The 27,240-nt window shown below is 37.0% G+C and overlaps 2 protein-coding genes across 13 annotated transcripts in view; one reads left to right on the forward strand and one right to left on the reverse strand.

Annotated features, from left to right (window-relative positions):
- The window catches only part of TASOR (transcription activation suppressor), a gene marked incomplete at both ends in the record, with an annotated part of 66,720 nt that extends 46,315 nt beyond the window's left edge, over window positions 1-20,405 (forward strand). The window contains 10 exons of one of the 5 annotated variants that reach the window (XM_080715835.1): window positions 2,434-2,840; window positions 3,845-3,989; window positions 5,525-5,584; window positions 9,962-10,896; window positions 14,552-14,674; window positions 15,447-15,606; window positions 16,064-16,172; window positions 18,243-18,421; window positions 19,572-19,733; window positions 20,350-20,405. In XM_080715835.1, the coding sequence (XP_080571961.1) occupies window positions 2,434-2,840; window positions 3,845-3,989; window positions 5,525-5,584; window positions 9,962-10,896; window positions 14,552-14,674; window positions 15,447-15,606; window positions 16,064-16,172; window positions 18,243-18,421; window positions 19,572-19,733; window positions 20,350-20,405 (2,336 nt within the window). The remainder of the gene's footprint in view (window positions 1-2,433; window positions 2,841-3,844; window positions 3,990-5,524; window positions 5,585-9,961; window positions 10,897-14,551; window positions 14,675-15,446; window positions 15,607-16,063; window positions 16,173-18,242; window positions 18,422-19,571; window positions 19,734-20,349) is intronic. The other 4 variants (XM_080715838.1, XM_080715836.1, XM_080715839.1 and 1 more) reach the window with 4 other exon arrangements.
- A 1,859-nt stretch (window positions 20,406-22,264) lies between these two features.
- Window positions 22,265-27,240, reverse strand: part of CCDC66 (coiled-coil domain containing 66) — a gene marked incomplete at both ends in the record, with an annotated part of 33,126 nt that continues 28,150 nt past the window's right edge. For all 8 annotated transcript variants that reach the window (XM_080715954.1, XM_080715951.1, XM_080715953.1 and 5 more), the window contains 5 exons: window positions 22,265-22,351; window positions 23,248-23,372; window positions 23,603-23,862; window positions 24,566-24,606; window positions 25,751-26,220. In XM_080715954.1, the coding sequence (XP_080572080.1) occupies window positions 22,265-22,351; window positions 23,248-23,372; window positions 23,603-23,862; window positions 24,566-24,606; window positions 25,751-26,220 (983 nt within the window). The remainder of the gene's footprint in view (window positions 22,352-23,247; window positions 23,373-23,602; window positions 23,863-24,565; window positions 24,607-25,750; window positions 26,221-27,240) is intronic.

Genomic DNA, 27,240 nt, shown 5'->3' on the forward strand with positions numbered 1-27,240 from the left:
TTTATTTCAGTATCATGTTCTTCTCAATGTTTTGTTAATGTATTACTAGTCTCATCTTCTGTCCTTGGCCTTTCAAGGATATATTAGAAATTGGCCACTTCTGGCTGTGTTTGCAGCTCTTTCACATGCTCTGATTAATGCTCATCCTTCTCCAGAACATACAATGGTAAGTCTTTTACTTCTCACCTTTTTCCTGAAGCCTCTTTTAGTTCTTTGAAGTTTTACATCTTCACAGGTCAGATCCCTCCTTAGCTTGCTGGCTATTCTGTTTCTTAATAGTTTTAATGTCCTTTTGCTTATGCTAGACTCATGATCTGTGCTGACTTGGATTTCTACGTGTTCCTCACTTGTTTCTTTCTGATCTTTTTGTACATTTTTGTTTCTGAAAGTATAAATTTTGAGCTGGAGTCTTAACTTTTAGAACAGCCTGCTCTAAGAGCTGGGCAAAGTGATACCCATCTATAATCCCAGCTATTCTGGAGCCTGAGGCAGGAGTATTACAGTTTTGAAGCCAACCTCAGTAATTTTGTAAGACCCTGTCTCAAGAAATAAAAAAGACCTGGGAATGTAGCTCAGTGTTAGAATTCCCCTGGTTCAATAAAAAACCTCTATTCTTGATTTGGTGGTGAAGTCACTTATATAAAAGGCAACCCAGGGGCATTCTACTCCCAAGCTATATCCCAGCATTTAATTTTTAATTTTCAAACAATGCCTTGCTAAGTTTCTGTGGCTGACTTGAAACTTGCAGTTCAAGTATTGGGATTACAGATATGCATCACCACACCTAGCAAATTATCCGGATTTATACCTGCTTGAAACCCTGTTTTAACATGTTCTCTCCTAGTCCTTTTTTGTTTTGGTACAAGTTTGGATTAGATTTCTTTAGATACTTTAATGTCCTAGCTTCATTATGAATATAGGTAATCTAGTTTTTCAAGATAAGGCTTAGAAGCCCGGCTTGGTGGCGCATACTTGTAATTCCAACATTTGAGAGGCTGAGACAGGAGGATTGCGGTTACTACTTAGTGACGCCCTTTGCAACTCATTGAGACCCTGTTTCAAAATAAAGAAAAAATAGGGTTGGCGGTGTCACTTGGAGGCAAAGTGCTTCTGGGTTTCATTCCTAAAACTGAAAAAAAAAAAAAAAGATGAGGCTTAGATTTTAATAGAGTTAGCCTATCCCTTAAGGACAAAAGGCAAGAGGTATGGAGGAAGTACAAGCAAAAGTGAGAGGGCGTGGTGGCCCACATTTGTAATCCTAGTACTTGGGAGGCTGAGACAGGAGGATTGTAGGTTTGTGGCCAGCCTCAGCAACTTAGTGACATCCTCTGCAACTAGTGAGACCCTGTTTTCAGATAATAAAAAAAAACAAAAAAAAAAAACCAAAAAAACAAAAACATAGGGCTGAGGTTGTAGCTCAGGGGTTAGAATTAGAATGCCCCTTGGTTCAGTTTCAGCAGCGCGCACACACACACACAGTAACAAAAAACAAGCAGAAGTGAGTCGTGGGTTTTTTGGTAGATTTAAGTGTAATTAGCATCTCTTACAATTAGCAAAATAGCAAGTGGAAATGTTTTGTCTTTGATCAACCACCTAATTGAGTGACATTTTGGTTACAGAGTTTAAGGTAATTGCTGTGTGGTCATTAATATTTATTGTCTATATTTAGAACTTGATGTATGATTTTGTTTTCCTATTAATAGAATGCTTAAGTTATGACAAACACTATCTTTTATTTAATAGGAATTTGACCTATGTACAAAATTATAGAACCAATTGTATCTGTAAAGGAGGGCATGGGCATATTTGTAAAAGTCTAAGCCCCTGTTGTTTGAGTTCCTGCCTATGAATGTCTTATAATTAATTTTAAAGGTATATTTTATTTTTATTTTTATTAATTTTTTGTGGCACTGGGGATTGAACCCAGAGGCATTTTATCCCGAGCTACACCCCCAGCCCTATTTTTTTTTTTAATTTTTATTTTTGAAACAGGATTTTTGTAAGTTGCAGACTGCCTCATTAAATTGCTGAGGCTGAACACAAAACCCGGAGGCTGGCCAACGAACCCTTGATCCTCCTGTCTTAGCCTCCCAAATACTGGGATTACAAACATGGGCCTCCATGCTGGCAATATATTTGATTTTCAAAATGTGCTGGCTTTCAGCTGGAAATGGTGGTGCATGTTTGTAATCCCAGTACTTGGGAGGCTGAGTCAGGAGGATTACAGGTTTAAGGCCAGCCTCTGCACTGTAGTGAAAGCCTGTTTAAAAATACAAAAATTAAACCAGGCTGGGGTGAAGCTCAGAAATAGAATGCCCTGGGTGGGTTCAATCTATAGTACTGCCCCCCCCCAAAAAAAAAAAACACAACAAAAACCAGTGTTGGCTTTTAAGCTTAATTCTAAGAAATGAGTTCCCTTTCTTTTTTTCTCAGAGTCTCCACAGCCCGTTGGTTTGCTTGAGAATGATGCTGACTTGAGACAGCAGCCACAGGATAACTGTAACTCTGGCGCTACTGACATCCATAAGCTGTTTAATTGGCTATCAGAAACGTTAGCAAATGCACGCCATTCTGATGCATCCTTGACGGATACAGTCAACAAAGCCTTAGGATTGAGTGCTGATGATGCCTATCAAGAGCTGAGGCAAACACATGAGTATGAGTTGGACTCTACCTCAGATAAGAAAGAGTATGAGCAGTCTACTTGTGCAAAAATTGAAAATGTACATTTTAAGGGTGCTCAGAGCCCATTGCTAGAAGTTCACGCATCATCTTTAAAGTATCCGGTTGCTGTTTCTACCAGTGAAGTAGGCATTGACCATAAGCTACATTTAAAAGAAGTAAGTATATGCTGTTTTATCTTTGCTTTATCTGTGTGTGTGTGTGTGTGTGTGTGTGTGTGTGTGTGTGTGTGTGTGTGTGTGTGTAATACACACACCACAGGGTATGTGCTTTAGGAAATGATTTTTTTTTTTCCTATGAAAAAGAACTAAAAAAATATCCAGAATGGTGCTTCTTTGTTACAAAGATAAATGCTGAAGTATTTTTCTTTCCTGTTTGTAGGCTGTATGTATAGCCTATGGTTTACTCATTGTGATAAAATTAAGGTTGGATAATGTTTGTCCGAAATATATTGGGAGCTAATCCTGTATTGTTTCATAATAAAATTAATCAAAGCATTGACTGCTTTCTGCTGGTAGTAACAGAATTCAAAGGTGAGGCAGATAAAATGAAGGAACTCATTACTCATTGCCCCAGTATAACAAAGTTAGGTATTTGATATTTGTCATGCATATAGGAATGGGAAATAGGATCTCACTTAGGTTCCTGAGAACCTGGGTAAATTGCCGAGGCTGGATTTTTTTTTTTTTTTTTTTTTTTTTTTTTTGTACTGGAAATGGAACCAGGGGCATTCTACCTCTGAGCTATACCCTCAGCTCTATTTTTTATTCTTTATTTTGAAACAGGATTTCACTAAGTTGCAAAGGGCCTCACTAAGTAGTAGCTCAGCAGACTGTCCTCAAACCACGATCCTCCTTTCTCAGCCTCCCAAATGCTAGGATTACAAGTGTGTGCTACCATACCTGGCTGCGAGGCTGGCTTTGTATACTTGAACCTCCCAAGTACTGGGATTATAAGGTGTATCACCACATCTGGCTTAAATTAAGTTTTGAGGGAAGAAATTGTTTTTCTGAGATTAGAGTATTATAGCATTACCATGTTGATATTACTCATTTGTAATGTTTAGGTTAAAGCTTGAAAATTTCCTGTGGAAAAAATAGTTATTCTTGACATTAAATTTTTGGAATAGAAATCTACTATTGAATATCTACTTTAATTTTAGGATCCAAATTTAATTAACATGAATAATTTTGAAGACTGCAGTATGTGTCCCAATGTTCCCATTGAACATGGATTCCATAGACAACAGTCTAAGTCAAATAATGTTGAAGAGACAGAAATACATTGGAAATTGATACCCATTACAGGTAAGAACAAGTATTGGAGGTCTTTGGTTTGCTGCCTCCACTTTCCGGAAGGGTTTCATCTTTTCAAGATTTTACTCTTGAGTCATTAAGTGTTTGCTAAAGGGCCTGTTAATAATGAAGGGATTTAGGACATACTTTATGGAATTTAGCATGTAGACTATTACGAAAATTGTTGGTAGTGAAAGGCTCCATTTTAAAAGAAAAATTATAAGCCCCTAGCAACCAGCCAATAGTTAAAAAATATATTTTTGCTGCAGTTTAAGAAGTATAGGCTTGAGAATGAGAAATATGCAATAAGCATGCCCTGTTCCAGGAACCCACCTAGCATCTTGTCTATGCTCACCGGGTCAGTGCGCCCCATGCCGGGAACCTGCTGACTACACCTAGTATCTTATCTAACATTTGACCACAGAATGTACTTTTCAAATGATTCTGTAATTTTCTGTAAATGCATGCAATCTGGCCCAATCCCCCCCTAACTAGTGGTCTTTTCCCTATAAATACCCTCAGTCCCAGTCGCTCGAGGCCGATCTACTTAGCTCCTGCATGAGTTACGAGACGGCCCCAGTGCACTGGCCCATTGATAATAAACCTCCTGCTTTTGCATCAAGGAAAGTCTCTCGTGTGAATTTTTTGGGCGTCGCTTATGCCGAGACTTGAGTGAGGGTCTCCCACTCCGGGGACTGGCCTTTCAGTAGAAACTGAGTTTCTTTATAAAGAATAGTAGGTACAGAGATGAAATGATGCTCTTTGGACAGCAAGTACTTAATCTATCTGTTTAAAATTTATTTCTTAAAATATTAGATTATCTTAAAGAAATTGGATTATGTTGGAGAATGACCTGAAATGATCAAATACAAATATCCTAAGAAAGCATATTAAACCATGAGGCAAGAATGATTATTATTTTGTAGTGTTCTAATTTCTCCATACAAATACATGAAAATATATATTCTTAATATTCCAAGTTCTTTCTCATTTTTGTTAGCTAAATATTTTTAGAAATGTTTTAAGGGCACATCTTTTTCATTCTTAGACCTTTATTTTACCTTAAGAAAAAAACTACTCTCTGAACAGTACTGGCTTGTGACCTAGGGCTTGTGAGACTTCCAAAGATTCTGAGAAAATTTCTAAAACTTGAATTTCTATGGGCTTCATCACTGTTTTCTATTTAGTGCTTTGCTAGAGAGGATAGGAGGCGTAATGGAGATGATAGAGAGGGAACTGGTACTCTTTTATTAGCATACAGATATCGACTTCAAGTAGTTGATAGTTGTCTAATAATTTTTCATTTAAACATCTTCATAGTTGCTGTTGAGAGCCATTTGTAGGCACAACATCTAGGTGTTGCTATTTCATCATCACCTGAATGGAATGGGAAGCAACTTCTCATTTCTTAATGACTCTTCAGAAATATTTTAGGCAATAGAAGGAATACTTGGATTTGTTAGCATTCGGGGTTGCCTGGAAGGTGCTTAATAGGTCTCACTGATACCTGAAGAGAGCCTACAAATCTAATGGATGCTTTCCCTCAGGAGGGAATGAAAGAAGCCCAGAAGACCAGCTGGGGAAACATGGTGAGAAGCAAACACCAGGTGAGAAGGCCTGCTTTGCTTTTCCTCCCAGCGTGCCCTTCTTCAGCATTGCTGCTTGCATTTCTGGTTCTGTCAGCAGGGCATTAAGTTCCACTAATTACAGAACATTTGGGCAATACCATATTTAGATTTAAATAATTAAATTTATTAAATATTCTTACTACAATGTGTCCAAAGAAGTCACTGAATATTTATAGGTCAAGTTTTCTTTACCTACAGTTTTCTGATAGGTTGATTTGGGAAGACTAGAATATTTTCTTAATCTGTTTTTGTAGAGTATCCTTTAAGAAGTAGTCTTAAACTTTCTTTTAAATTTAAAAGATACCAGGAGGTAAAACCATTTATCCTTTAGGTACATTACTCTTAAATCTTGAAATTTTTAACCAAATTCTGGTTATGATGCTAAATTCTGCAGGTAGTTTAAATGAGAGAATAAGAAATTCTCTTGATTCCAGAAACACAAGTGTTACAGATAGCTAGTTGAAGTGAAGGCAGTCCTATATCTGAGCTCAGTTCATCTTTTCTGCATATGATCCTGGGCATTATTTGCTTCCTTAAGTGTGGTGGTGATCTTTTGTATTGTTTTCATTTTGTTGTATCTTTCTCTTTCAGAAATATAAGTTGTTTTTAATTTATAGAAGGAAAGCCAAATGACTTTCTTCAAAGATCTTCACATTGATCCTTTGAGAATTGAAAAATTTTTTTTATTGATTTTCTTCAAAAATATTTTTCTAGGAAAAAATAAGCATCAGATATATTCTGTTTACATACAGGAATGTGCACAGATTTATAGTGCAGAGCTCAGTGAAGCTTTACATATGTATACACTTCTATATGTATACATATATGCATACATCACCAAAGTCAAGATAATAGAAAATTTCTATCACCTCAAATTTTCTTTAAGGTCTTCCCAGTCCTAACCCTCCTTATTCCCAATAACTAATCTCACTTCTTTGCAACAAATTAGCCTATTCTTGCACTTAAGAAAAATGAAACCCATGCAGGTCTTCTTTTGTATTTGTCTCTTTCAACCTTACAGCCTTACAGAAGGGTTTCATTTATGTTGTGATCTATCAGTGATTCTTATTAGGACTAGCAGGTATCTCGTCTTTCAAATTGTTTCATGGGCATTGGCATTCATCTCATTTAGGATATAGGATACTATATTTATTTAACAAAGTATAGCTAGCTAATCTTAATGGTGTTGCCTGTAGAGAATTTAGGACTCCATTTTCATTTAGAAGTCAAAATATTGCAGTGTTTTAAAGAAAAAAAAAATCATTATGGCTATTGACACGTATACATTTATTTGGTGTATATGGTACTGGGGGTTGACCCAGAGGCATTCTACCTTCTAGCTGCATCCCCAGGCCTACTTTATTTTTATTCTGAAATAAGGTCTTGCTAGGTTGATGACAGTGTCACTATTTTCTGAGGCTGTCTTTGAACCTGCATTCCTTCTCTCTTTGTACTTGTATTATAGACATACATCACTATACCTGGCTTGGTTTAGGATTTATTAGTAGGGGAAATTCTCCATGTCGGTTTAATTTTTTAAAAGTTCACTATATCTAAAGCCTTTCAGTAATAAGTTATTGGTTTGATGTTTAGTTACAAATTTTGGTATCAGGTATTTCATTATAATGATTCAAAAATTTTAGGATTATAGGTAGTATCCTCAAACCCATTTGTTTTACAAGATAAAATTTAATTTTTAGAATTTAAATCAGATGTTTCATATGGTCCATGATTCAAGAAGTAAAAAAAATACATATATTAACGTATGCTTAGTTTTCCCTTAATGGATCATTTGTGTGTATGTGTGTGTGTGTGTGTGTGTGTGTGTGTGTGTGTGTGTGTGTATGGTACTAGGGATTGAATCCAGAGGCATACCACCTGTGAGTTATATATCCCCAGTCCTATTTTATTGTTTTGAAACAGGGTCTCACTAAGTTGTGGAGGGCCTCATGGGTTGCTGAAGCTGGGCAAGAACTTTCAATCTTCCTGTCTCAGCCCCCAAGTACTGAGATTACAAGCCTATGCCACCACACCTGGCTTCTGTTACTAATATCTGTATACTGTTGCATACTTTTTGTACTTGTACAAAATGTTCTTCATTTTAGTGTTGTAGATTTAAGGAGAAAATTTACAACATTGATCATTTCTGAATAATTTTGTAGAACTTAGGTTCTGTTTTTATTTCATACAGTTGTAATTCTTATTTGTCTGGCCAGTTGGATAGTTTGCTTCCCTTCTCACTTTACCTGCTGTGGTCTTTTTGGTCTGTTGGCAAGGGTCTTTGCAGTAGTTAATAAGTGCATTGGTTGGTAACAACTAGGATCAGAAGAGAATATTATAGGCTGCTGCTGCTGAGGCTGTTTAAACCTTTAGAAAAGTATTGAGTGTATTAGGAAAAATAATTGAATTTTGGGTAGAGAACACATGCTGCTCTCTACTAGCAGATTGAACCCAGCTATACCCCTAGGTAACTTTCCTTCCTTCCTTCCTTAGTTCCACCGACCCACCCACCTTCCTCCTCTTCTTCCTCCCCTCCTCCTTTTTCTCTCTATTCTTCCTCCTCCTCCTCCCCCTCCTCCTCTTCCTCCTGAGAGCCTAAATTGCTGAGGCTATCCTCCAACCCGTGATCCTCTTTGTTGCAATCTCCCAAGTTCTGGGGTTACAGGTATGCACCGCCATGCCCAGTCAGTATATCTTTAAAGTATTATAGGTTTGAGAACTTTAGACTTTTTGATTTAGAGTTACCATTTCCTATATTAGAAAATGTCGGCTTAAAGGAGAATGAAGTCACTTTTTAAAGGGTAAATTGTGTAATATAATCTTCTAGGCAAAGATCATGAATTTTTCCCTATCCTAAAATATATATAGTATATATAAATTAAAGTTAAACATGTTTGTCCCTTGTTTCTTTTATTTTTCTTTTTTCTTATTTTGGTGGTATTGGAGTTCTTGGAAACCCTTCTACCTCCAGGCTACACTCCCAGACCTATTTTTTATACTTTTTTAAATTTGGAAACAGGGTCTCTTAAACCAGCGCGACTGGCTTCAAACCTGCGTGATCCTCCCAAGCGCGGGGATTACAAGCATGCGCCACCACGCCCAACTTGTCCCTTGTTTCTATAAAATGGATTTAAGATACTTGTTTTGAAATGTAGTGTTAAAAACATTCCAGGTTAGCAGGTGTGGTGGTGCATGCTTGTAATCCCAGTTCTTGGGAGACGGAGACGGGAAGGTCTCGGTTTGCGGCCATCTCAGCTACTTAGTGAGGCCCTCTGCTACTTAGTGAGACCCTGTTTCAAAATAAAGAATAAAAAATTGGGCTGGGGTATTGCTTGGAGGTAGAATGGTCCTGGGTTCCATCCCCAGCACCAAAAACAAAAACCAAAAAAACTCCATGTTGTTTGTGAGTTGGGTATGTATGATATTGTGGATTGAGCTCATTGTCAAAAGTCAGAAGTTTTGATCTCATTTGAGATAAAGTGATAAGGACTTCTTTATCTCAGATGGGACAGTAGTTATCCTAATTTCTTTTGGAATTATTTCCAAACAAAATGGAAATACTTTTGAACACACTACTGAAGTTCATAGTGCAAAATCCAACAATGAAATACTTTTTCTCCTATCTTGTTGATCTGCACCCCCCCAACATTGCAGGGAATCCACTAAGTACCCCCATGTGTGAGAGCAAGTCTGAGAGCAGAGCAGATGAATTATCCTAGACAATCATTCCCACAGCATTTATATGTAGTGTTCTTTCAATTACCTTACATCCCCCTCCCCCTTTTTCTTTTCTTGTACTGGGTATTGAACCCAGAAACATTCTACCTCTGTGCTATATCCCCCAGCCCGATTTTATTTCTTATTTGTAAACAGGATCTTCCTAGGTTGATGAGTCTCATTACTTGCTGAGGCTGTCCTTGAACCTGTGATCTTCCTGTCTTAGCATTCCAAGTCCTGGGATTACAAGTGTGTGCCACCATACCTGGCTTCTGTTCTTATATTAAGGGAATATTATGTAATGGATATTACCTGGTAAGGAATGTAGGATTAAAATAATAGATCTGTAGAATGGTAGGGAATTAGAACGAAGCAAATCGCTGAACCTAAAAGAGATGCTTGTTTAAATGCTTCAAAAGCAAAGAAAATGTTGTTACTTTGCCTCCAGAAGTCCAAATAGCAATCCGTAAGATACGTAAAGTTCACACTAGTATTTAAGGTTTTCATTTTACTTTCAGATAAATAATTAATTCTAAATATGTACGTGACCTTTTTTGTTGTTGTTCTGATTTAAGAGTTTGTGTTTTCAAGTGTTATCTTTTTGGATTGCTTTTATAATAATATACTCTTCCTGTATAGGTATCAAATCACCAGAAGAACAACTGTTCTGTCTGCCACCACAGGAGGCCTTTCCTAACGATCCCCGGGTAATAAGTAGACAGAGAAGTTCTGATTACCAGTTTCCATCCTCTTCATTTACAGACACACAAAAGGGCACCACTGAGGATGACGTGTTGACAGGTCAGGTGGTGACAGTGGAGGAGCAGTGTGTGCCAGCAGCAGAGCCGCCTGCAGTGAGTGAAACTACAGAGAGAACAGTGTTAGGAGAGTACAATCTGTTTTCTAGGAAGATAGAAGAGATTTTGAAGCAAAAGAATGTTTCATATGTCAGTAGAATTGCCACACCTATTTTTTCAACACAAGAGAAGATGAAACGGCTTTCTGAGTTCATATATTCTAAGACTTCCAAAGTTGGTGTACAGGAGTTTGTAGATGGCTTGCATGACAAACTAAATACTATTATTATTAAAGCATTAGCCAAGCGTGGGAATTTGCCACCAGTCAGTCCTAATGATTCTGGTACTGATATAGCATTGAATTCTTTGGGAAGGCATGTCATAACAGTTTCTTCAAGTGACTTTGACAATAAAAGCCTCCTTGAGCCACTTTGTAGTGATGCTTTGAGAGACAACAACTCTAATGAACAGCATTCCTCTTCAACTTTGAGTGTAACGGAAGGAGAAATGAACCAGCCACACAATGTCACCGAGGTAACCGTGATGTTGGATCATACTGTACCTGGTGATGCTGCCCAGGAACTAGTAGAAAAAGAAGCAACAAAATCTCCCAGTGAAATAAACATTTCTGCCCAACCAGCACTTTCAAATTTTATAAGTCAGTTAGAACCGGAAGTATTTAATAGTTTGGTTAAAATCATGAAAGATGTCCAGAAAAATACTGTGAAATTTTATATTCATGAAGAAGAAGAGAGTGTGCTCTGTAAAGAAATAAAGGTAACTAAACAAGAAGGTAATAATAATGCTGTATTAAATTTGTCTTGTTGGTCTGAGCTCTATAAAATAGAATTTTAAGAAATATTTGAATGAATATTTTATATATTTTTTGGTACTAGAGGTAGAATCTAGAGATTTTATTCTATTTTATTATTTGAAACAGGGCAGCCAGGCGTAGTGGCGCACGCTTGTAATCCCCACGCTTGGGAGGCGGAGACAGGAGGATCCCGCAGGTTCGAAGCCAGCTGCGCACTGGCTTAGGAGACCCTGTTTCCAAATAAAAATGTAAAAATAGGTCTGGGAGTATAGCCCAGAGGTAGAAGGGCTTCCAGGAACCCCAGTACCACCAAAAAAAAAAAGGGGGGGGGGCTTTGGAGTTGCTGGTCTCACTAGGTTGCTGAGGCTGGCATCGAACCTGTGATTCTTCTGTCTCAGCCTCTCAAGTACTGGGATTGTAGGCCTGTGCTGCCCTTCTGGGCTCAGAATTTGCTTTTGTATAGTTCTAGATTTAGGTAAAATTTGTTAGAAGTAAGGGTGTAATTGATAACACATTGGAACAATTACATCAGTGGTTTAATAGTGATTAATAATCATTAAATGATAGAATTTTAATTCCTTAAGGGAATGACATGGGTTTTGAAATAAATGCTTGTTTCCATGTATGGAATTTACGCTTGTTCCATGTATGGAATTTACTTGTCTGGTTTCTGGAAAGCAGAAGAGAAAATAAATTAGTATGGTTTATATAGCCCAGTGGTGCCCAGTACTCGGCAGTACTGACCAGTGAGTAACCTTTTTGTTTGGGGACCTCTGGTGTCAGCATGTTTTATGTGGTATACCCAGTATGAACATGAAGAGCATGGAAAGAAAGGAGTTGTGCTTTCCTTACACTTAATGATATGATCTCTTGGGAGGATAAAACCACATGCCCTGTATGATAGAGCTTCTCAACTTTTTTCCACCCAATCAACATGTTTCCAAGTACAGAACTCTTTGGGGTATAGCCCCAGGTGAGAGAATAGTGTAGACACAGTACCTATTATGCTTAGCATAACTCTACCTCCCTCTTTCCTCTTAAAGGATTGTTAAACATCCTGTGTGACACTGGGAGGGGATGAGAAATGCATTTCCTTATGAATGGTGCTTTGAATTCATTCTGGCATAGAACAAATCAACTGTCACTACTGTGTGTGTGTGTGTGTGTGTGTGTGTGTGTGTGTGTGTGTGTGTCACTGGGGATGGAACCCAGGGGCATTCTACTTCTGAGCTACTCCTCTAGCCCTATTTTATTCGTGTGTGTGTGTGTGTGTGTGTGTTACCAGGGATTTAACCCAGGAGGATTCTACCTCTGAGCTATAACCCCAGCTCATGTGCATGCTCTGTCTGTCTGTCTGTCTGTCTGTCTAATCTTTCTTAGTACTAGGGATAAAACCCCAGGACATTCTTCCAAGCTATACCCCTAGCCCTATTTTTTATTTTTTTGGCGATATCAGGAATGGAACCCAGGGACATTCCATCTCTGAGCTACACCCCAGCCCTATTTTTTATTCTTTATTTTGAAACAGGGTTTCACTGAGTTGCACAGGGCCTCACTAAGTAGTAGCTGAGGCTGTCTGCTAACCGCAATCCTCCTGTCTCAGCCTCTCAAATGTTGGAATTACAAGTGTGCGCCACCACGCCCGGCCCCTCAGCTATATATTTTTAATTTTTATTTTGAAACAGGGTCTTGCTAATTGACGAGTCTGTTAGCTGAGGCTGTCCTCAAATCTAAGGTCCTCCTGCCTCAGCCTCCCGAGTACTGGGATTAACAGCACATGCCACCATGCCTGGTTTCTCTGTTACTGTCTACACAAAATAAGTGACTGCTCTTTATAAATCTGATAGAAAATTAGATTGGAACTTCTCTAATTTTTAAAAATCAGTTCCTGGAAGTTTTCTAGCAAAAATGTTATAGTAAGTCAGGTGTGGTGGCTCATGCTTGTAATCCCAGTGCTGGGGGGGTTAAAACAGGAGGATTGCATAGGTTCGAAGCTAGCCTCAGCTACTTAGGCTCTCAGCAACTTAGACCCTGTTTCCAAATAAAGTATAAAAATGGGTCTGGGAGTATAGCTTGGAGGTAGAAAAGCCCCTGGATTCACCTCCAGTAACCTCCCCCCACCACACACACACAAAAGTTACAGTAGAACTAAAGACTAGGAATAAAAATTTAAACTTCCAGTCAGATGTTATGGTACACACCTATTATAATCCTAGTATCTGGGAGGTGAAGACTGGAGGATCACGGGTTTGAGACCAGCCCCAGCAACTTAAATCTCTCAGCAACTTAGATTTTGTTTCAAAATGAAATGGGTGGGGTGGAGGGAGGAGTGATATAACTCAGAATGTTCCTGTGCTCAATGGCCAGTATTACATACACAAAACCATGCCACACACAAAATTTTCTAGTATCTGTAGACAGTTTATTACGATATGAATTAGACTTAGAAATAATATTTAAAACTTGTTAAGTTTAAAACTACCAGTAATTTAACTTTTTTTTGTGTGTGTGGTGGTGGTGGTAATGGGGTTCCTGGAAGCCCTTCTACCTCCGGGCTACACTCCCAGACCTATTTTTGCATTTTTTATTTGGAAGCAGGGTCTCCTAAGCCAGCGCACGCAGCTGGCTTCGAACCTGCGCGATCCTCCTGTCTCTGCCTCCCAAGCGCGGGGATTACAAGCGTGCACCACCACGCCCGGCGTGTAATTTACCTTTTAAGTGTTAACTAGTTTAAGATTTCTTCAGAGCTTAAGAGCAAAATCAGCATAGATTTAGTAAACATAGCAAAATCAGCTGCTTTAGGGCTAAATAAAAATGTGTTCTTGGAGTGTGATACTTAGGCAGTTCTTAGCGCAGTAGACTGGTTGTCAAGCAAGCTAGGTTTTGATTATAGCTGTCTGAGCAGCTGTGCTAACCTTAAGACATGTATCTTCTACATCTGAAATGAGGAATGTGACCTTCAGGATCCTGCAGTTGGGTTCAGGATTCTACCAGCAAGCAAAGAGCAAAGGGAACTTTGCATGAACTTTCTGCCTGTGTCCTTTCAAAGGTAGTACTGTGTCATGGAGGGAGGTGTTGATGGGAGTGTACTTTGTTGAAGATGCACACATGGCAAAATGGCTGCTCAATACCATTGTATGTAGGGAAGCTGTGAGCTCTGCACCAGCTACTTTTGTAGCTGTTGTGTATGAAGCTCAGGTGACCTTAAAAGTGCTTTGGGGCTATGGAGTAGTCCAATAATACTGCCTAAATAACCAAGGGCCTACTTAAGGAGAAAAAAGCAGTCTCTGGGTTTTCTTTAACTATCAGCTGGGGCAAGAATCTGGGCTAATCCATTGTCTTCAGAGTTCTGTCATCTCACACTGGCATTTACTTGGTGTCAATTGCACAGCCTTCTAACATTATGAATGTGTGATGGGTGATGGATGATCTCACCTTTTGATTCCATTCTATAAAAGAAAAGTATATTTGGTGAGCTGAGTTTTCCTAGAGTAAAAGTTCATAGTTAAGTGTTCTAGTGGTAGTTTAAGTTTTGATTTATTTTGCATTTCTAGTGTTAAATTGATGTTTTTAACATCAGTCTTTGTTTTTTAATGATTAGTTGTTTTTCTTTAACAGGAATATCTTATCAAATTAGGCAATACAGAATGCCATCCAGAACAGTTTTTGGAAAGAAGATCAAAATTAGATAAATTATTGATTATTATTCAAAATGAAGACATTGCAGGTTTCATCCACAAGGTAGACTATAAGTCAAATTCACTACTTTGGTTTTGGAAATTCTCTAATTCTTTTACTTGTATATTGTAATTATATATCATAGTGAGATTCAAAGTGATACATTAATACATACAAACAGCACTTGGTATATTTCCCTTCATATCCCACTCTTCTACCTTCTTCCCTTCCAATACTACTTTTTAAAATCTTGTCTATGAGATGAAAGATTTTGATTTTGAAATAAACTTTAAAGACATTACCCTTTCATAAATCAGCTTCATGAATCAGCTTTCATTTATACCTTTGCAAATTTTTAATTTGCTGTATATCATCGATTTCCCCTATTAGTCAAGAATAATAAAAGTACTGAGTCCTTGAATGCTACGTACGGGGTCTTCTCTGTTTGTATTGTTCCAGGCAAAACCTGTTTGTGGCCACTCTGCCAAACCAGTCCCCCGTTCTCTTGGATTTCTCTGGCTAGGCTCATGAGCCTACCTTCAGGCCTTTCATGACTACCCCAGCACATAGGCTCTTGCCCTCTTCTGAATTCTGTGTTCACAGGTTATAGATAGCTTACCATTTGTCCATTTTAAAAAAATTATCTTAGTATTCTGTTGTTATAGGCCCCCACTACATAAATGTTGGGAATATTTTTGTGTGTGACTTTACAGATTTAATGCATTAATATAGTGGATGAGCAATATTATATTTTGTTACTTTCCTTGTAGGTTATTTCACATTTGTATCAGTTATTTTCTGCATCACCCCTTATTTTTCTTTTGATATTTAACAGGTACCTGGCTTAGTAGCTTTAAAGAAGCTCCCCTGTGTTAGTTTTGCTGGTGTTGATAGCCTGGATGATGTTAAAAATCATACATACAACGAATTATTTGTATCTGGAGGTTTCATTGTGTCTGATGAATCAATTCTAAATCCAGAAATTGTCACAATTGGTAAGGTTAATGCATTTTTTTTTTGAGCATGTACTTTCTCCTGTTTTTTCCAGAGTTTTAAGAGAAAACTAAAACTAGTGACTCGTAGCTTTTAGTGTATTGCCTATTCTGCAGTTCACAAATGAGTACATTTTCCATCTTTTCCTGAGTTTTCATTACCTCGTTTCTTTCCCATTCTCTTGGTATCTCCAAATTCTTTTTTGTGAATCCAGTGTAAGGTATTTGCTGCTGCACTTGAATTACTTCTGGTATAACTGTAATCAGTATTTTTTTTTTCCATATTTAGATGTTACATTTGTGGAGCTTTAGGGATAAGTAGGGGGCTTCCTTTCCCTTGGGGAGGGAGGGAGAATGAATGAAATGGTACATAAGAAAAGATGTTTTTACATTGTATGAACAAATACTTTTTCCATAATTTAGATTTGGAGTTATTTAAAATAAACTTTATCTCTAACAGAGAGCCTTAAACATTTTTTGACATTCCTTGAAGATCTTAGTACACCAGAAGGAAAATGGCAGTGGAAAGTCCACTGTAAATTTCAGAAAAAGCTAAAGGAACTGGGCAGGTAAGATTTGGAAAATAACTGTGTAATGGTTGTTGATTTTAACATTGTGTTTATAAAATTTTTCTTTTCTTTGTAGATTATTTTCTTTGTAGATTATTATTGTTATTATACCCAGGGGCATTCTACTTCTGAGCTAATACTCCCAGCTCAATTTTTTTATCCTTTATTTATTTTTTAACTGTTTGAAAAGTTTTATTTGGTAGCAGAAAATATCTACAAATGAATCTTTACAAAAGAAGATGTGTAAAAGAAGAGAAATAAATTTATACATAAGATTTTGCTCTTGAAGTTTTATATGATTATTAACAATCAATTTAGGTTACCAGAACTCATAGAAAGCTTTATATCTATTTTATGTAAAGGAAACAGAAACTATGTTAATCCTTTGACTAGTTTGTTAAAACTCACAACAGATTATACTGAACCTAAAAAATTATGGAGGAAAAGACAAACCAAGTTATTTCATATCCTTTATTTTGAAACAGGGTCTAAGTTGCAGAGAGGCTCACTAAGTAGCTGAGGCTGGCCACAAACCTGCAGTTCCTGTCTCAGCCTCCCAAATACTGGGATTACAAACGTGTGCCACCACGCCTGGCTTCTTTTTAGATTATAGATGTTGCTCTTCTCACAGATGTTCATAGCCAGTAATATGAATGTAGACGTAATTATTCTAGTCTTTTGGGGGAAGAAATGGTATTTTTTTCTTTTTTCTTTTTTTTTTAATGGTGCTCGGATTGAACCCAGGGATTTGTTTAGGTAGATGTTTGGTGATGTTCTAGTTATGTATATAGGTGAAATTGGTTTAATCGGCTTCACTTAGAATAATCAAAATAGATTATTAACTTTTTTCTCTTTGAATTGTATATGCCAGGTAGATAAGGCCTTCTCCCAATTAAGGATTACATTTATCAAATTAGCTAATCTGATAAAATTACTCATACTTAGACAAGGATTAATCTCAACTTGATGAGATTGAGGATTAAGATGTTCATCTATGTTTGTGTTCATTTTAATACCCCTGGAAGCCACTTTGTTGGAACAGTAGTCACAAAAGTCTTCAGGAACATTTATAGTTGAGTTTGAGTATATATCCTACCAGTAGAGAGTCCATAAAAGATACTTAAAAAATGAGAGAAATTCTGGTTTAAAAAATTCTGTTATATTTGTGTCAATGATCATATCTTAAATTTAGACCATAGAAATTTTACTTCTCATGATATTTATTGATATTCTCCATGGTACACTTAAGAAAACGCAGGGATAAATATTTTTCAACTGTTTACCTGTTTTTAGCAATTTTTTTTTAACTTCAAAGTCTGTGAAGTAGGCATAAGACAAGTCTTTTAACAGTACTGAGATCCAAAAGTGAAACGTGCTTAGTTAATAATAGTTAATAGTAGTATTTAATAGTAGTACCCTTATCCTCATAACCCTATCAGTAATATTACTTGTTGTCTTCCATTATAGAAATAGCTTATAAATTAGTCATGTGAAGCCAGATATGGTGGCACACAGCCATAATCCCAGTACTTGGAAAGCTGAGACAAGAGGATCACACCGGTTCAAGGCCAGCCTCAGCAATGTTGTGAGAATCTTAAGCAAGCTAGTGAGACTGTTTCAAAACAAAAAAGGGGCTGGGGATGTAGCTTGGAGGTAGAATGCTCTGGGTCAATCCCCAGTACCACAAAGAAAAAAGGAGAAAAAAAAAATACAGCCGTGTGTTGTATTTTTGGAATGTATCTACCTACTCTAATGAAGGACATAAAAGAACAAAAAGCCCAAATTTAATAAAGCTAAAAATAATTGACTTGTTATCTAGTAAATAGAATGATTCGATGAAATATTAACCTAACCTAAATAGCCAGACTCTTCAGGACTTGCTCCAAGCATTCCTCAGCCACGCAATGCTCTGTCTAAAGAAACATCCCCATGGCAGTCATTGAATTAAGCATCACAGCTATCATTAGTTGCTTCAAAATTGAGAAATTATGATTTTAATCTGATATAAACATTTCCATATTAAGTTTCAGAAGTGCATATCCAGAAACTAAACTGTAATGATTTTCACAGGTTGAATGCTAAAGCTCTAAGTTTGTTGACACTTCTCAATATCTATCAGAAGAAACATCTGGTGGAAATTTTGTCGTACCACAATTGTGATTCTCAAACTCGAAATGCTCCAGAATTGGATTGCCTTATCAGACTTCAGGCTCAGAACATACAGCAACGGCACATAGTCTTTTTAACAGGTAAAAAGAGAATGCTTATACACTGTTGGGATTGTAAATGAGTAAAAGTGCTATGGAGATCAGTATGAAGGTTCCTCAAATAGTCTTAGGAATGGAAATACCTTATGACCTTGCTAATACTACTTTCCAAAAGAATTGAACTTAGAATACCATAGTGATAGATGCACATTCATGTTTATGGTAGCACATTTGCAATAGCCAAATTATGGAATTAGCCAGATGTCTGTCAACAGATGGATAAAGAAAATATGGTAATGGAGTTCTACTCAGCCATGAACAAAATTATGTCATTTGCAAGGAAATAGATGGAACTAGAGAACATTTTAAGTGAGATCTGCCATTTTGAAAGGGCCATGTTTTTTTCATGTGGACACTATAGTGAAAACAGGAGGCTTGAGAAAGGAAGTAGACCATGTAGTATGTCCATATATGAATGTATCACTAACCTTATTAGCGTGTTATGGAGAGGAAGCAGGATGGGTTTAGGAGGGAACCACAGCAGAGATATGTGCATACATGATTGTATCACTTAATCTCACTGTGATGTATATTTATACAATAAAATCCTAAAAACCACTCTGTGTCTACTATGGCCAGGCCTGGTGGTCCAAGCTTATAATCCCAGTAGTTGGGAGGTTTAGACAGGAAAATTTCAGGTTCAAGGCCAGCATGGGCTACTTATGCCCTCTGCAACTTAGACCCTGATTCAAAATAAAGAATAAAAACTAGGGCCAGGGGCATAGCTTGGAAGGCTTGGAAGTAGAATGCCCTTGGTTTTAATCTCTAGTACAGCAAAAAAAAACAAAGTCTGTATGAATGTGGATAAAAGGATATCATGGGGGCTGTAGTGGGTAGGTGGCTATAGTTTTGTGTGTGTGTTACTGATGATTGAATTTAGGAGCATTCTACCTCAGAGATATACCCCTAGCCCTGTTTTATTTTTTAAAATAGGGTTTCACAAGGTTGTGGAATACATCAAGTTGCCAAGGCTGGCTGAGAACCTGTGATTCTTCCTGTCTCAGCCCCCCAAGTACTGGGATTACAGGGTGGGCTACCATACACCATTGGGTGGCTATTGTCCTAAATTGGTAGAATAAAGATTTTGTTGAGTTCACAAATGCCTTATTCATGAATCTTTTTTTTAATTTAGAGAAGAATATCAAGGTGCTCTCCAGTTATACAGACAATGGAATAGTAGTTGCAACTGCTGAAGACTTTATGCAAAACTTTAAAAATCTCGTGGGCTATCACAACTCAAACACAGAAGAAAACCCAGTGCTTGGTGCTAATGAGAATCTTGAGTCTCAGTCAGGTAACTTTTCAATAGTTTGTTTTTCTTTAAGGGCAGGCAGAAAAAGGAATGGTTTTGTCTGTTATCAAATAGTGAAATGCTTATTTTGATACCACTTACCTCAGTGTAAACAGACTTAGGAATAGTATTTGAGAGCATTTCATCATTCTAGGACTTAAGATGCACAAGATCTGCTCATTTATTATTCAGTAGTCAATACAAAATATTGACTATAGACTACATTTCTGCTCTGTTGTGGACTGTGCATATTGTGGTGTATACATTTTCTCTTTGAGGGTATGTAAGCTTTCTTGACTGCTACTGTCAGCTAAGGGGTTTCATTAAGAAAAAATAGGAACCAGATATTTCATATTGGGCTACTACAGTCTCCTCAGGTATATGAAGGAATGTAATTATAAGGTAGTAGAGATATCATAGCTTCAGTCTTTTAATGGCCTCTGCTTTGGTTCCAGATTTTATGTAAAACGAAAGCTGTGCTTATGGTTGTTTTTGGTGAAAAGCAGAGATGGTCGAGCATTTGATAGAGCTATCCAGTTTAGTAGTCCAATGAAGCTAGATGTCAGAAATTTTATTTTATATTTGTCTTGTCAAATACTGAATTACCGTATAACTTTAGATGCTGTTTTGACATTAACCCCTTTGGAGCTGGGAGTTGGGGTTTCCCAACATTAAACGTGAACACATTTCGCAGAAGCTTTTAGCATCGGATTTTCTGGACATTCACACCTAGTGTTGTGAGTGTTGTGACTAAGTGAACTTGTGGCAGAAGACCAAGCTTTAAGGGATTATGGACTTGCAGACCCTGACGCGTTATATTGTGTGAGTAGTGTATAATTTTAAAACTTAAACAAATTGTGTATTTCAATAGAGGAGGACTTTTTGTGTTTTAAATGTAGCTCTTTTAGAAAACGATGAAAAGGATGAAGAGGATATGTCTCTGGATTCAGGGGATGAAATCTCACATATAGAAGTGTGCAGCAATTTTCATTCAGAGATATTGGCGAAAGAGACCAAAGGATCAAGTGGAACAGATCAAAAAAGGAATATTCAAATTGAGTTGCAATCGTCTCTTGACGTGCAAAAAAGTTTATTAGAAGATAAGACTTACCAAATTGATTCTGAAGAGAGAGCTTCTGTTGATACAGTATGCTCTGAAGGAGAGAAGAGCAATTCAGCAGAACAAGATTTGTATAGCAACGTTCAGGTTTATCAAAGTCAATTAAGTATGACCCATCATTTTAGTCATTTTAATGTTCTCACTCATCAGACATTTCTGGGGACACCATATACTCTTTCATCAAGTCAGTCTCAAGAAAACGAAAATTACTTTTTATCTGCTTATACTCAAAGCTTGGATAGTGATAAACTCCATCTCCATTAAATTGGGAGAAAAAGGCTTCAAAAGAGAAACGCAGTAACTTTTTTTAAAAATAGGTTGTTGTGGACTTTTTGTTTAAGCGAATACAATTTATTAACTTTATATTTCATTCTCGAAACAAAGTTTCTTATCCTTTCTGCAATGTTTTTCCTCTTATTTAAATCATGATGGCCTGTAACAGTTGAAGCATCTGAAAATTGAAATAAATATATATTTCTAACATACCTTGTATTTGAATTATGTTGGCACTAAGTTTTACATTAGTCTCTTACCTATACTTAATATAGAACATTAAGAGCAACAGCTTTCTGTCAATTAATACAAACTAGTTTGCTTATCACAACTATTTATTTGGATTAAGCTTTTGTTATAGTGTTTTTACATAGGTATAAGCTAATGATGTTAATATTTACAAGATTTTCCCCAATAATTCCAGATGTAATAAACATGTGCAATAGGATAGGCTTACCCATGTAAATACAGCATCATTAAAAGCTTTGGCTAACTTTTTGAGAGGATTTGATGATTATGATTTTCAGCACTTCTGTGATCTCTGACTTAAAAGATAAGGCTTCTGTTTATCAATTGCACTGAACTTAGGAACAAACAATTTTTAGATGGTAGTCAGGAAAAAAATATGTATTTTGATGGTCTTCAGTAGTATCATAATTTACCGAGCAATTTAGGGCTAATTTAACAGATAAAATATATGGTGGAGATAGATTCCAAGCCCTATTCTAACACACCTGTTGCCTCTCCTTACTAATGCTTACTTGTACATTTTTTGAAAACTTCCACAGGAGTTCGAACTGAATTTGGGTTAATTTAGTAAAGGATCAAAGTTTTAACAGTCCTTTTGTTTCAAGAACCTTTTATAAAACAGAATGTATTAACAGGTCAGGAACTCCAGACTATTAAGGTAAGTAGAAACTCTTTTTCTAGGACTTAAACACCCAGACTATAAAGGAACAGAAAAAGTTTTTTACTATTACGCTTTTATAAAAATGTATGTTTTATTGTATTAAAAATACAGCATTTTACTACATAATGTGCAAGTTTTTAATGAGCATTTGGAAAATCTAGAATACTTGAAAAATACAGCTGAGTGATGAGCACATTTTATCATTTGAAAGACACAAACTGTTTTTTATGTTTAAAACGAAGAACTAAAACTCTCTTCTTGATTTGCAGCTAAAGGCATGAGATTAGTTTCCAACTCCTTTTGCTTCTGGAGAAGGCCCTGAAATCACATTGATATATTAGTAAGGTGTGTAGCCAACTTGGAAATCATTCCTATGTTATATTCCAGTCCTGTTAAAGCTAACAATTGGCCAGAGCTTAAGCTTTGTCTTCACTTTTTAAATCAGTTTTTTCAGTAATTCACCTCACTTGGATGTTATGTAGCTACTATTTATTTGAAATACTATACTGGGATGACTTTTCTTAAAATCAAATTTCTTAATTCTAAATTGAAATTCTATCCCCCTCCAAGTGCTCTTAAATTTGGCAGGAGTAACTGAGGAAGTCTCCCTTAACATCAGTGATTATCTCAGCTGTGCTGGAACAAGAGGCAGCACTATAGTGGTGGGTGAATGGCTCTCATACTCTTACCCAAATTCTCAAGCTATATGTAACTTACCAGAGCTAGCATTTAAAGGATACTCTTAACTGTGTTATAGTCTTTACATGAGTAAACACCACATGAACCAACATTTTGAAATGCAGTGGGGTGGGGGGTGGGGGAAGTCACAATTGGTCTGGGAGAGTCTGGTGAACAAGGTTATACATATTTTTTTGGGCAGACATCAATGTTCTGTTCTAACCTACCACCATGTTTGTTTTTAAAAGCCATGTGACACATTGGTTAAAATTTTATGAAAGTATATAATTATGTGTTTTTCAGGCCTAATTTGTGTTGTGCTATATAAATGTATACATTTTTCCTTCAATAAAATTGTCAATATTAGAACTGTCTCATGATTTCATACTGGAAAAGAAATACTGAAGATGATAATATGACAATATCCCAGGAAAGTCTTTTTAAATGTAGGAACTAAAGTAGTTCCTACAGTTAAAATATCACCCCATCCTCAACATGGAAAATAGTCACATGTAACCTTGGTAAAAAGACCATACCTGTCTCAGCTCTGAAAGTCCCTTAAGGATTGCTTGTTGTCGATCTCTATTTTTTAACAAGTTAGGGTTAAGAAGTGGGTCCCTGACATGGTCAAAGTCAAATAGCTGTCGTTCTGCGTCACAATCTGAAACCAGTTAAAATTTACAAGTCAAATACGTTTGTAATATTCTCAAGACTTCATTAATAGATTTATTTATATATCCTAGGGCAGCACCATGCATAGAATCTGAAAGTGACTTGGCACCTTATGTGGCAAACCTAAGACAGTTTCTAGAACTAAGTGCAGAAAGTGAATTTAAGGGTCAAGGGTTCACACTGCTCTTCAATTCTTACAGTGAATACATGGTTACTTGCCATGAGAATTTTGGTATTGAGGGTCCTGAGTTGAAGGCCTAGACAATGGTGCATCTGGATCAAGGTAATAGATTTCATTTGTTCGAACATAGGGAATAAAATGCGGTGGTTCAGACGTCCCAACTGATAATTCTGTTTGGCTCTCTCCTGTTATCAAATTCTCTCTTTCATAGGTACTGTTTTTTACTGGTAAAGGTAATGTATTAGTTTGAGTTTGTTGGGCTCTGTTTTTCACTGTTGGAACTGGTGATGATTGAAACCTTTGGGTAAAAAAAGGGCACAGACTGATTAGCTTTAATATAAAATTGTATATTGTAGGCATATCTACTCCTTAATCTCATTTCAACTTACTCAGAATATCCCTATATTACTTTTAGGAATACTGTGTATATTTGGGGGTCTATAAGTTTTAACACAACAGGGCAACAGGAAGAGATTACTTTGAGTTCTTACTAATGCTGGCTAAGGATATATGTACTATAGTACAAGAGGGAAAATTAAATTGCTAGACCCTAAGGATCAGTACTGGATGGGTTAAACCTCATGTTTGTCCTTGCTATTTGAACTGTCTAAGCCCCATTCCAAAACAACTGTAGCTGGAAGACACAGAATAAAAATTTTAACACTTCTAATATCTTCCATGAGTTAACTAAATATATTCACATTGTCCTTACAAGTCACTATCCCCACCCCTACCCCCAGCAGAATGCCTATTGTTGATACACCAGAAAAATCAAGACCACTTAAATTTGGAGAGAATAAAGGATATACATGTTAGCCACATTCCTACATAGATCCACTCCAGCTAAAATGTCATCCTAATCCACTTTTAAATCCCTTGCTTGGAAACCATACCCTCTCCTATGGACTGTCTTCATATACCCATGTGCCCGATTTCACCTAGATTTTGAGCAGATGTTTCATATAGAAAGCACTAAGTAGGTATGGAAATAATTCACATACCTTTCCTTGCTGAATGAGATGATTTTCAAAGGTTCTTCTTCCTAAAAGTTGAATGAATGCAGAAAGGATTACATAGTAATGTGTTCCAAGATAATGATTATTTAGTGAAATAATGTGAACACTATTTACTGATGGATATTGGAAAGATTTAGTATTTTCCCAGAGTCAGGCCAACCTAATACTTTTTGTGTATGTGTGTGGTGCTGGGGATTGAACCCAGGAGCATTCTACTTTTGAGCTCACACCCCCAAATCTTTTATTTAAAAAAAATTTTTTTGTGGTACTGGGGATCGGGCATTCTACCTCCAAGCTACACCCCCAGCCCTATTTTTTTTTTTTTAATTCTTTATTTTGAAACAGGTCTCACTGAGTTGCAAAGGCTCTCACTAAGTAGCTGAGGCTGTCCGCAAACCGTGATCCTCCTGTCTCAGTCTCCCAAATGTTGGGATTACAAGTGTGCGCCATCACGCCCGGCCCCATTTATTCTTTATTTGGAAAATAGTCTCACTGAATTGAGGAGGGTCTCACTAAGTAGCTGGGGTTACCTATGAACCTGCAATCCTCCTTTCTCAGCCTCCTGAGTACTGAGCCACCTCGCCCAGCTTAAAAGGGCTTTTTAAAAGTGGATATTTGAAAGCCAGGTGTGGTGACGCATGCTTGTAATCCAGTATTTGGGAGGCTGAGACTGGAGGATCGTATTTCGTAGACAGGCTCAGCTACTTATTTAGGCCCTCTGCAAGTGAGATCCTGTTTCAAAATAAAGAATAAAAAATAGGGCAGAGGGTGTAGCTTGGAAGTCAAATGTCCCTGGGTTTCATCCCCAAACCCGCAAAAAAAAAAAAAAAAAAAAAAAAAGTGGATATTTGAATAAGGACTAGCATTCATCTAGTCAGCTTTTTCTGTTAAAGACGCTGGTAGTAAACATTTTGAGCTTTTTGGGCTGAGTTTTCTGTTGTAGCTACTCTACTGTTGAAGCATGAGGCCATTTGTAGACAGATCATAAAGGAAAAGAGCATAGCTATGTTAGGGGGAAAAAACTTTATTTACAAAAGCAGGTGAGTGAACTTGCCCACAGGGTGTAGTTTGCTGAACCCTAACAATCAAATTTCTGGCTTTAGACACAGAGCACTTTTGTTGAACTGTTTTTAGATAAGTCAACATATGCTTAAAGGTAGAAGACCTTACCTTTTTGACTAGATGCCACCTGCTCTTTGACTCAGTTTCTTGATGAGATGAATGAAGACCTTCTGGTGAAGTGCCTCTATTTTGAGAGAGGTGTTCAGGATTATTCTTCTCTACCAAATGAAGGAGTTCCATCTGCCTTCTTACCTTTTTTTCTTCTCTCTGCTTTTGAAGCTTTTTGGGGTACTTTTCTGATGCCGGAACATACCGTTTGAGAGGCTTATTTATATTCCAATCAGGCCTTTTAGAACATTTCTTTTTATGTTTTGTTTGTTTCTCTGTTATGAACTGGTCATTATGCCAACTGTTTTCTTTTTCTAAGTTAGCTTCTTTATCCTTATCTTGCCTGTCTTTCCTTAGCTGTTCATTAAATTCTGTAGAAATCTCTGGAGATGAAACATTTATAATTTCCTTCTCTTCTACTGACTCACACAGTGATTCTATATTGGTGAATATCCCTGTACGTAAGTCATCTAAAAAAACATTTAAAAAAATCACATGCATTAACTTTTTCAAAGGCATTAAGCAATTTTATTATTTAGACTTTTTAATTTTCAAAACTGAAAGTCTACACCCATCAAAGAGTACCTAGCTCACAATTAACCCTCATTCCACTGGTAATTTTTTGTTTCTATAAATTAACTATTCTAGATGAAGTCATATTTGTTGTTTTATGACTCTTACTCATTTAGCATAAATTGCTCAAAATACAAATAAAAATTTTTAATACTAATATCCTACTGTATAGTTTGTACCACATTTAATTTATACATTAATCTGTGCCTGAACAGTTAATAAATAATGCTGCTTTGAGCACAAGTATTGTTATTTTTTTGGGTATAGAACTAGAACTATTTTTTTGTTGTTGTTGTTTTGTTTTGGTGGTACTGGGGTTCCTGGAAACCTTGCTACCTCCAGGCTACACTCCCAGTCCTATTTTTATTTGGAAACAGGGTGTCTTAAGCCAGCAAGGCTGGCTTCGAACCTGCATGATCTTCCTGTCTCCGCCTCCCAAGCGGGAGGATTACAAGCGTGCGCCACCACACACCCGGCTAGAGCTAGAACTGTTTTTCATTTTTTTAAGGAGTGACCTCTATTTAGCTACATCATCCTACATTCCTACTAACAGTGCACAAGGGTTCAAATTTCTTCAAAACCTCCATTTTAGCCATCCAGTTGTACTAAGCACGTCTATAATGCCACGCAATTACATTAGCCATCCAGTTGTACTAAGCACGTCTATAATGCCACGCAATTACAATCTACTTCATATGATGTGGCTAATCTGGTTTACTGAGGTAGAATCCAAAACGCTGTAAAATCCAAAACGCTAGCAAACAATGCTGTTATGATTTCCTTAGGACGTTTTGGGCTTGAGGTTACCCAATTCTAGGCTGGTCTGGAAAAGTTCCTATTATGGCCAGCCAAATTCGATGTCTATTTTTAAGGTATTATAGGATCCCCAAGAAAGTTCCTCCTTTATAAAGTGAAAA

The sequence above is a fragment of the Muscardinus avellanarius genome (genome assembly GCF_963383645.1).
Source record: "Muscardinus avellanarius genome assembly, chromosome: 18".
Lineage (NCBI taxonomy): Eukaryota > Metazoa > Chordata > Mammalia > Rodentia > Gliridae > Muscardinus > Muscardinus avellanarius.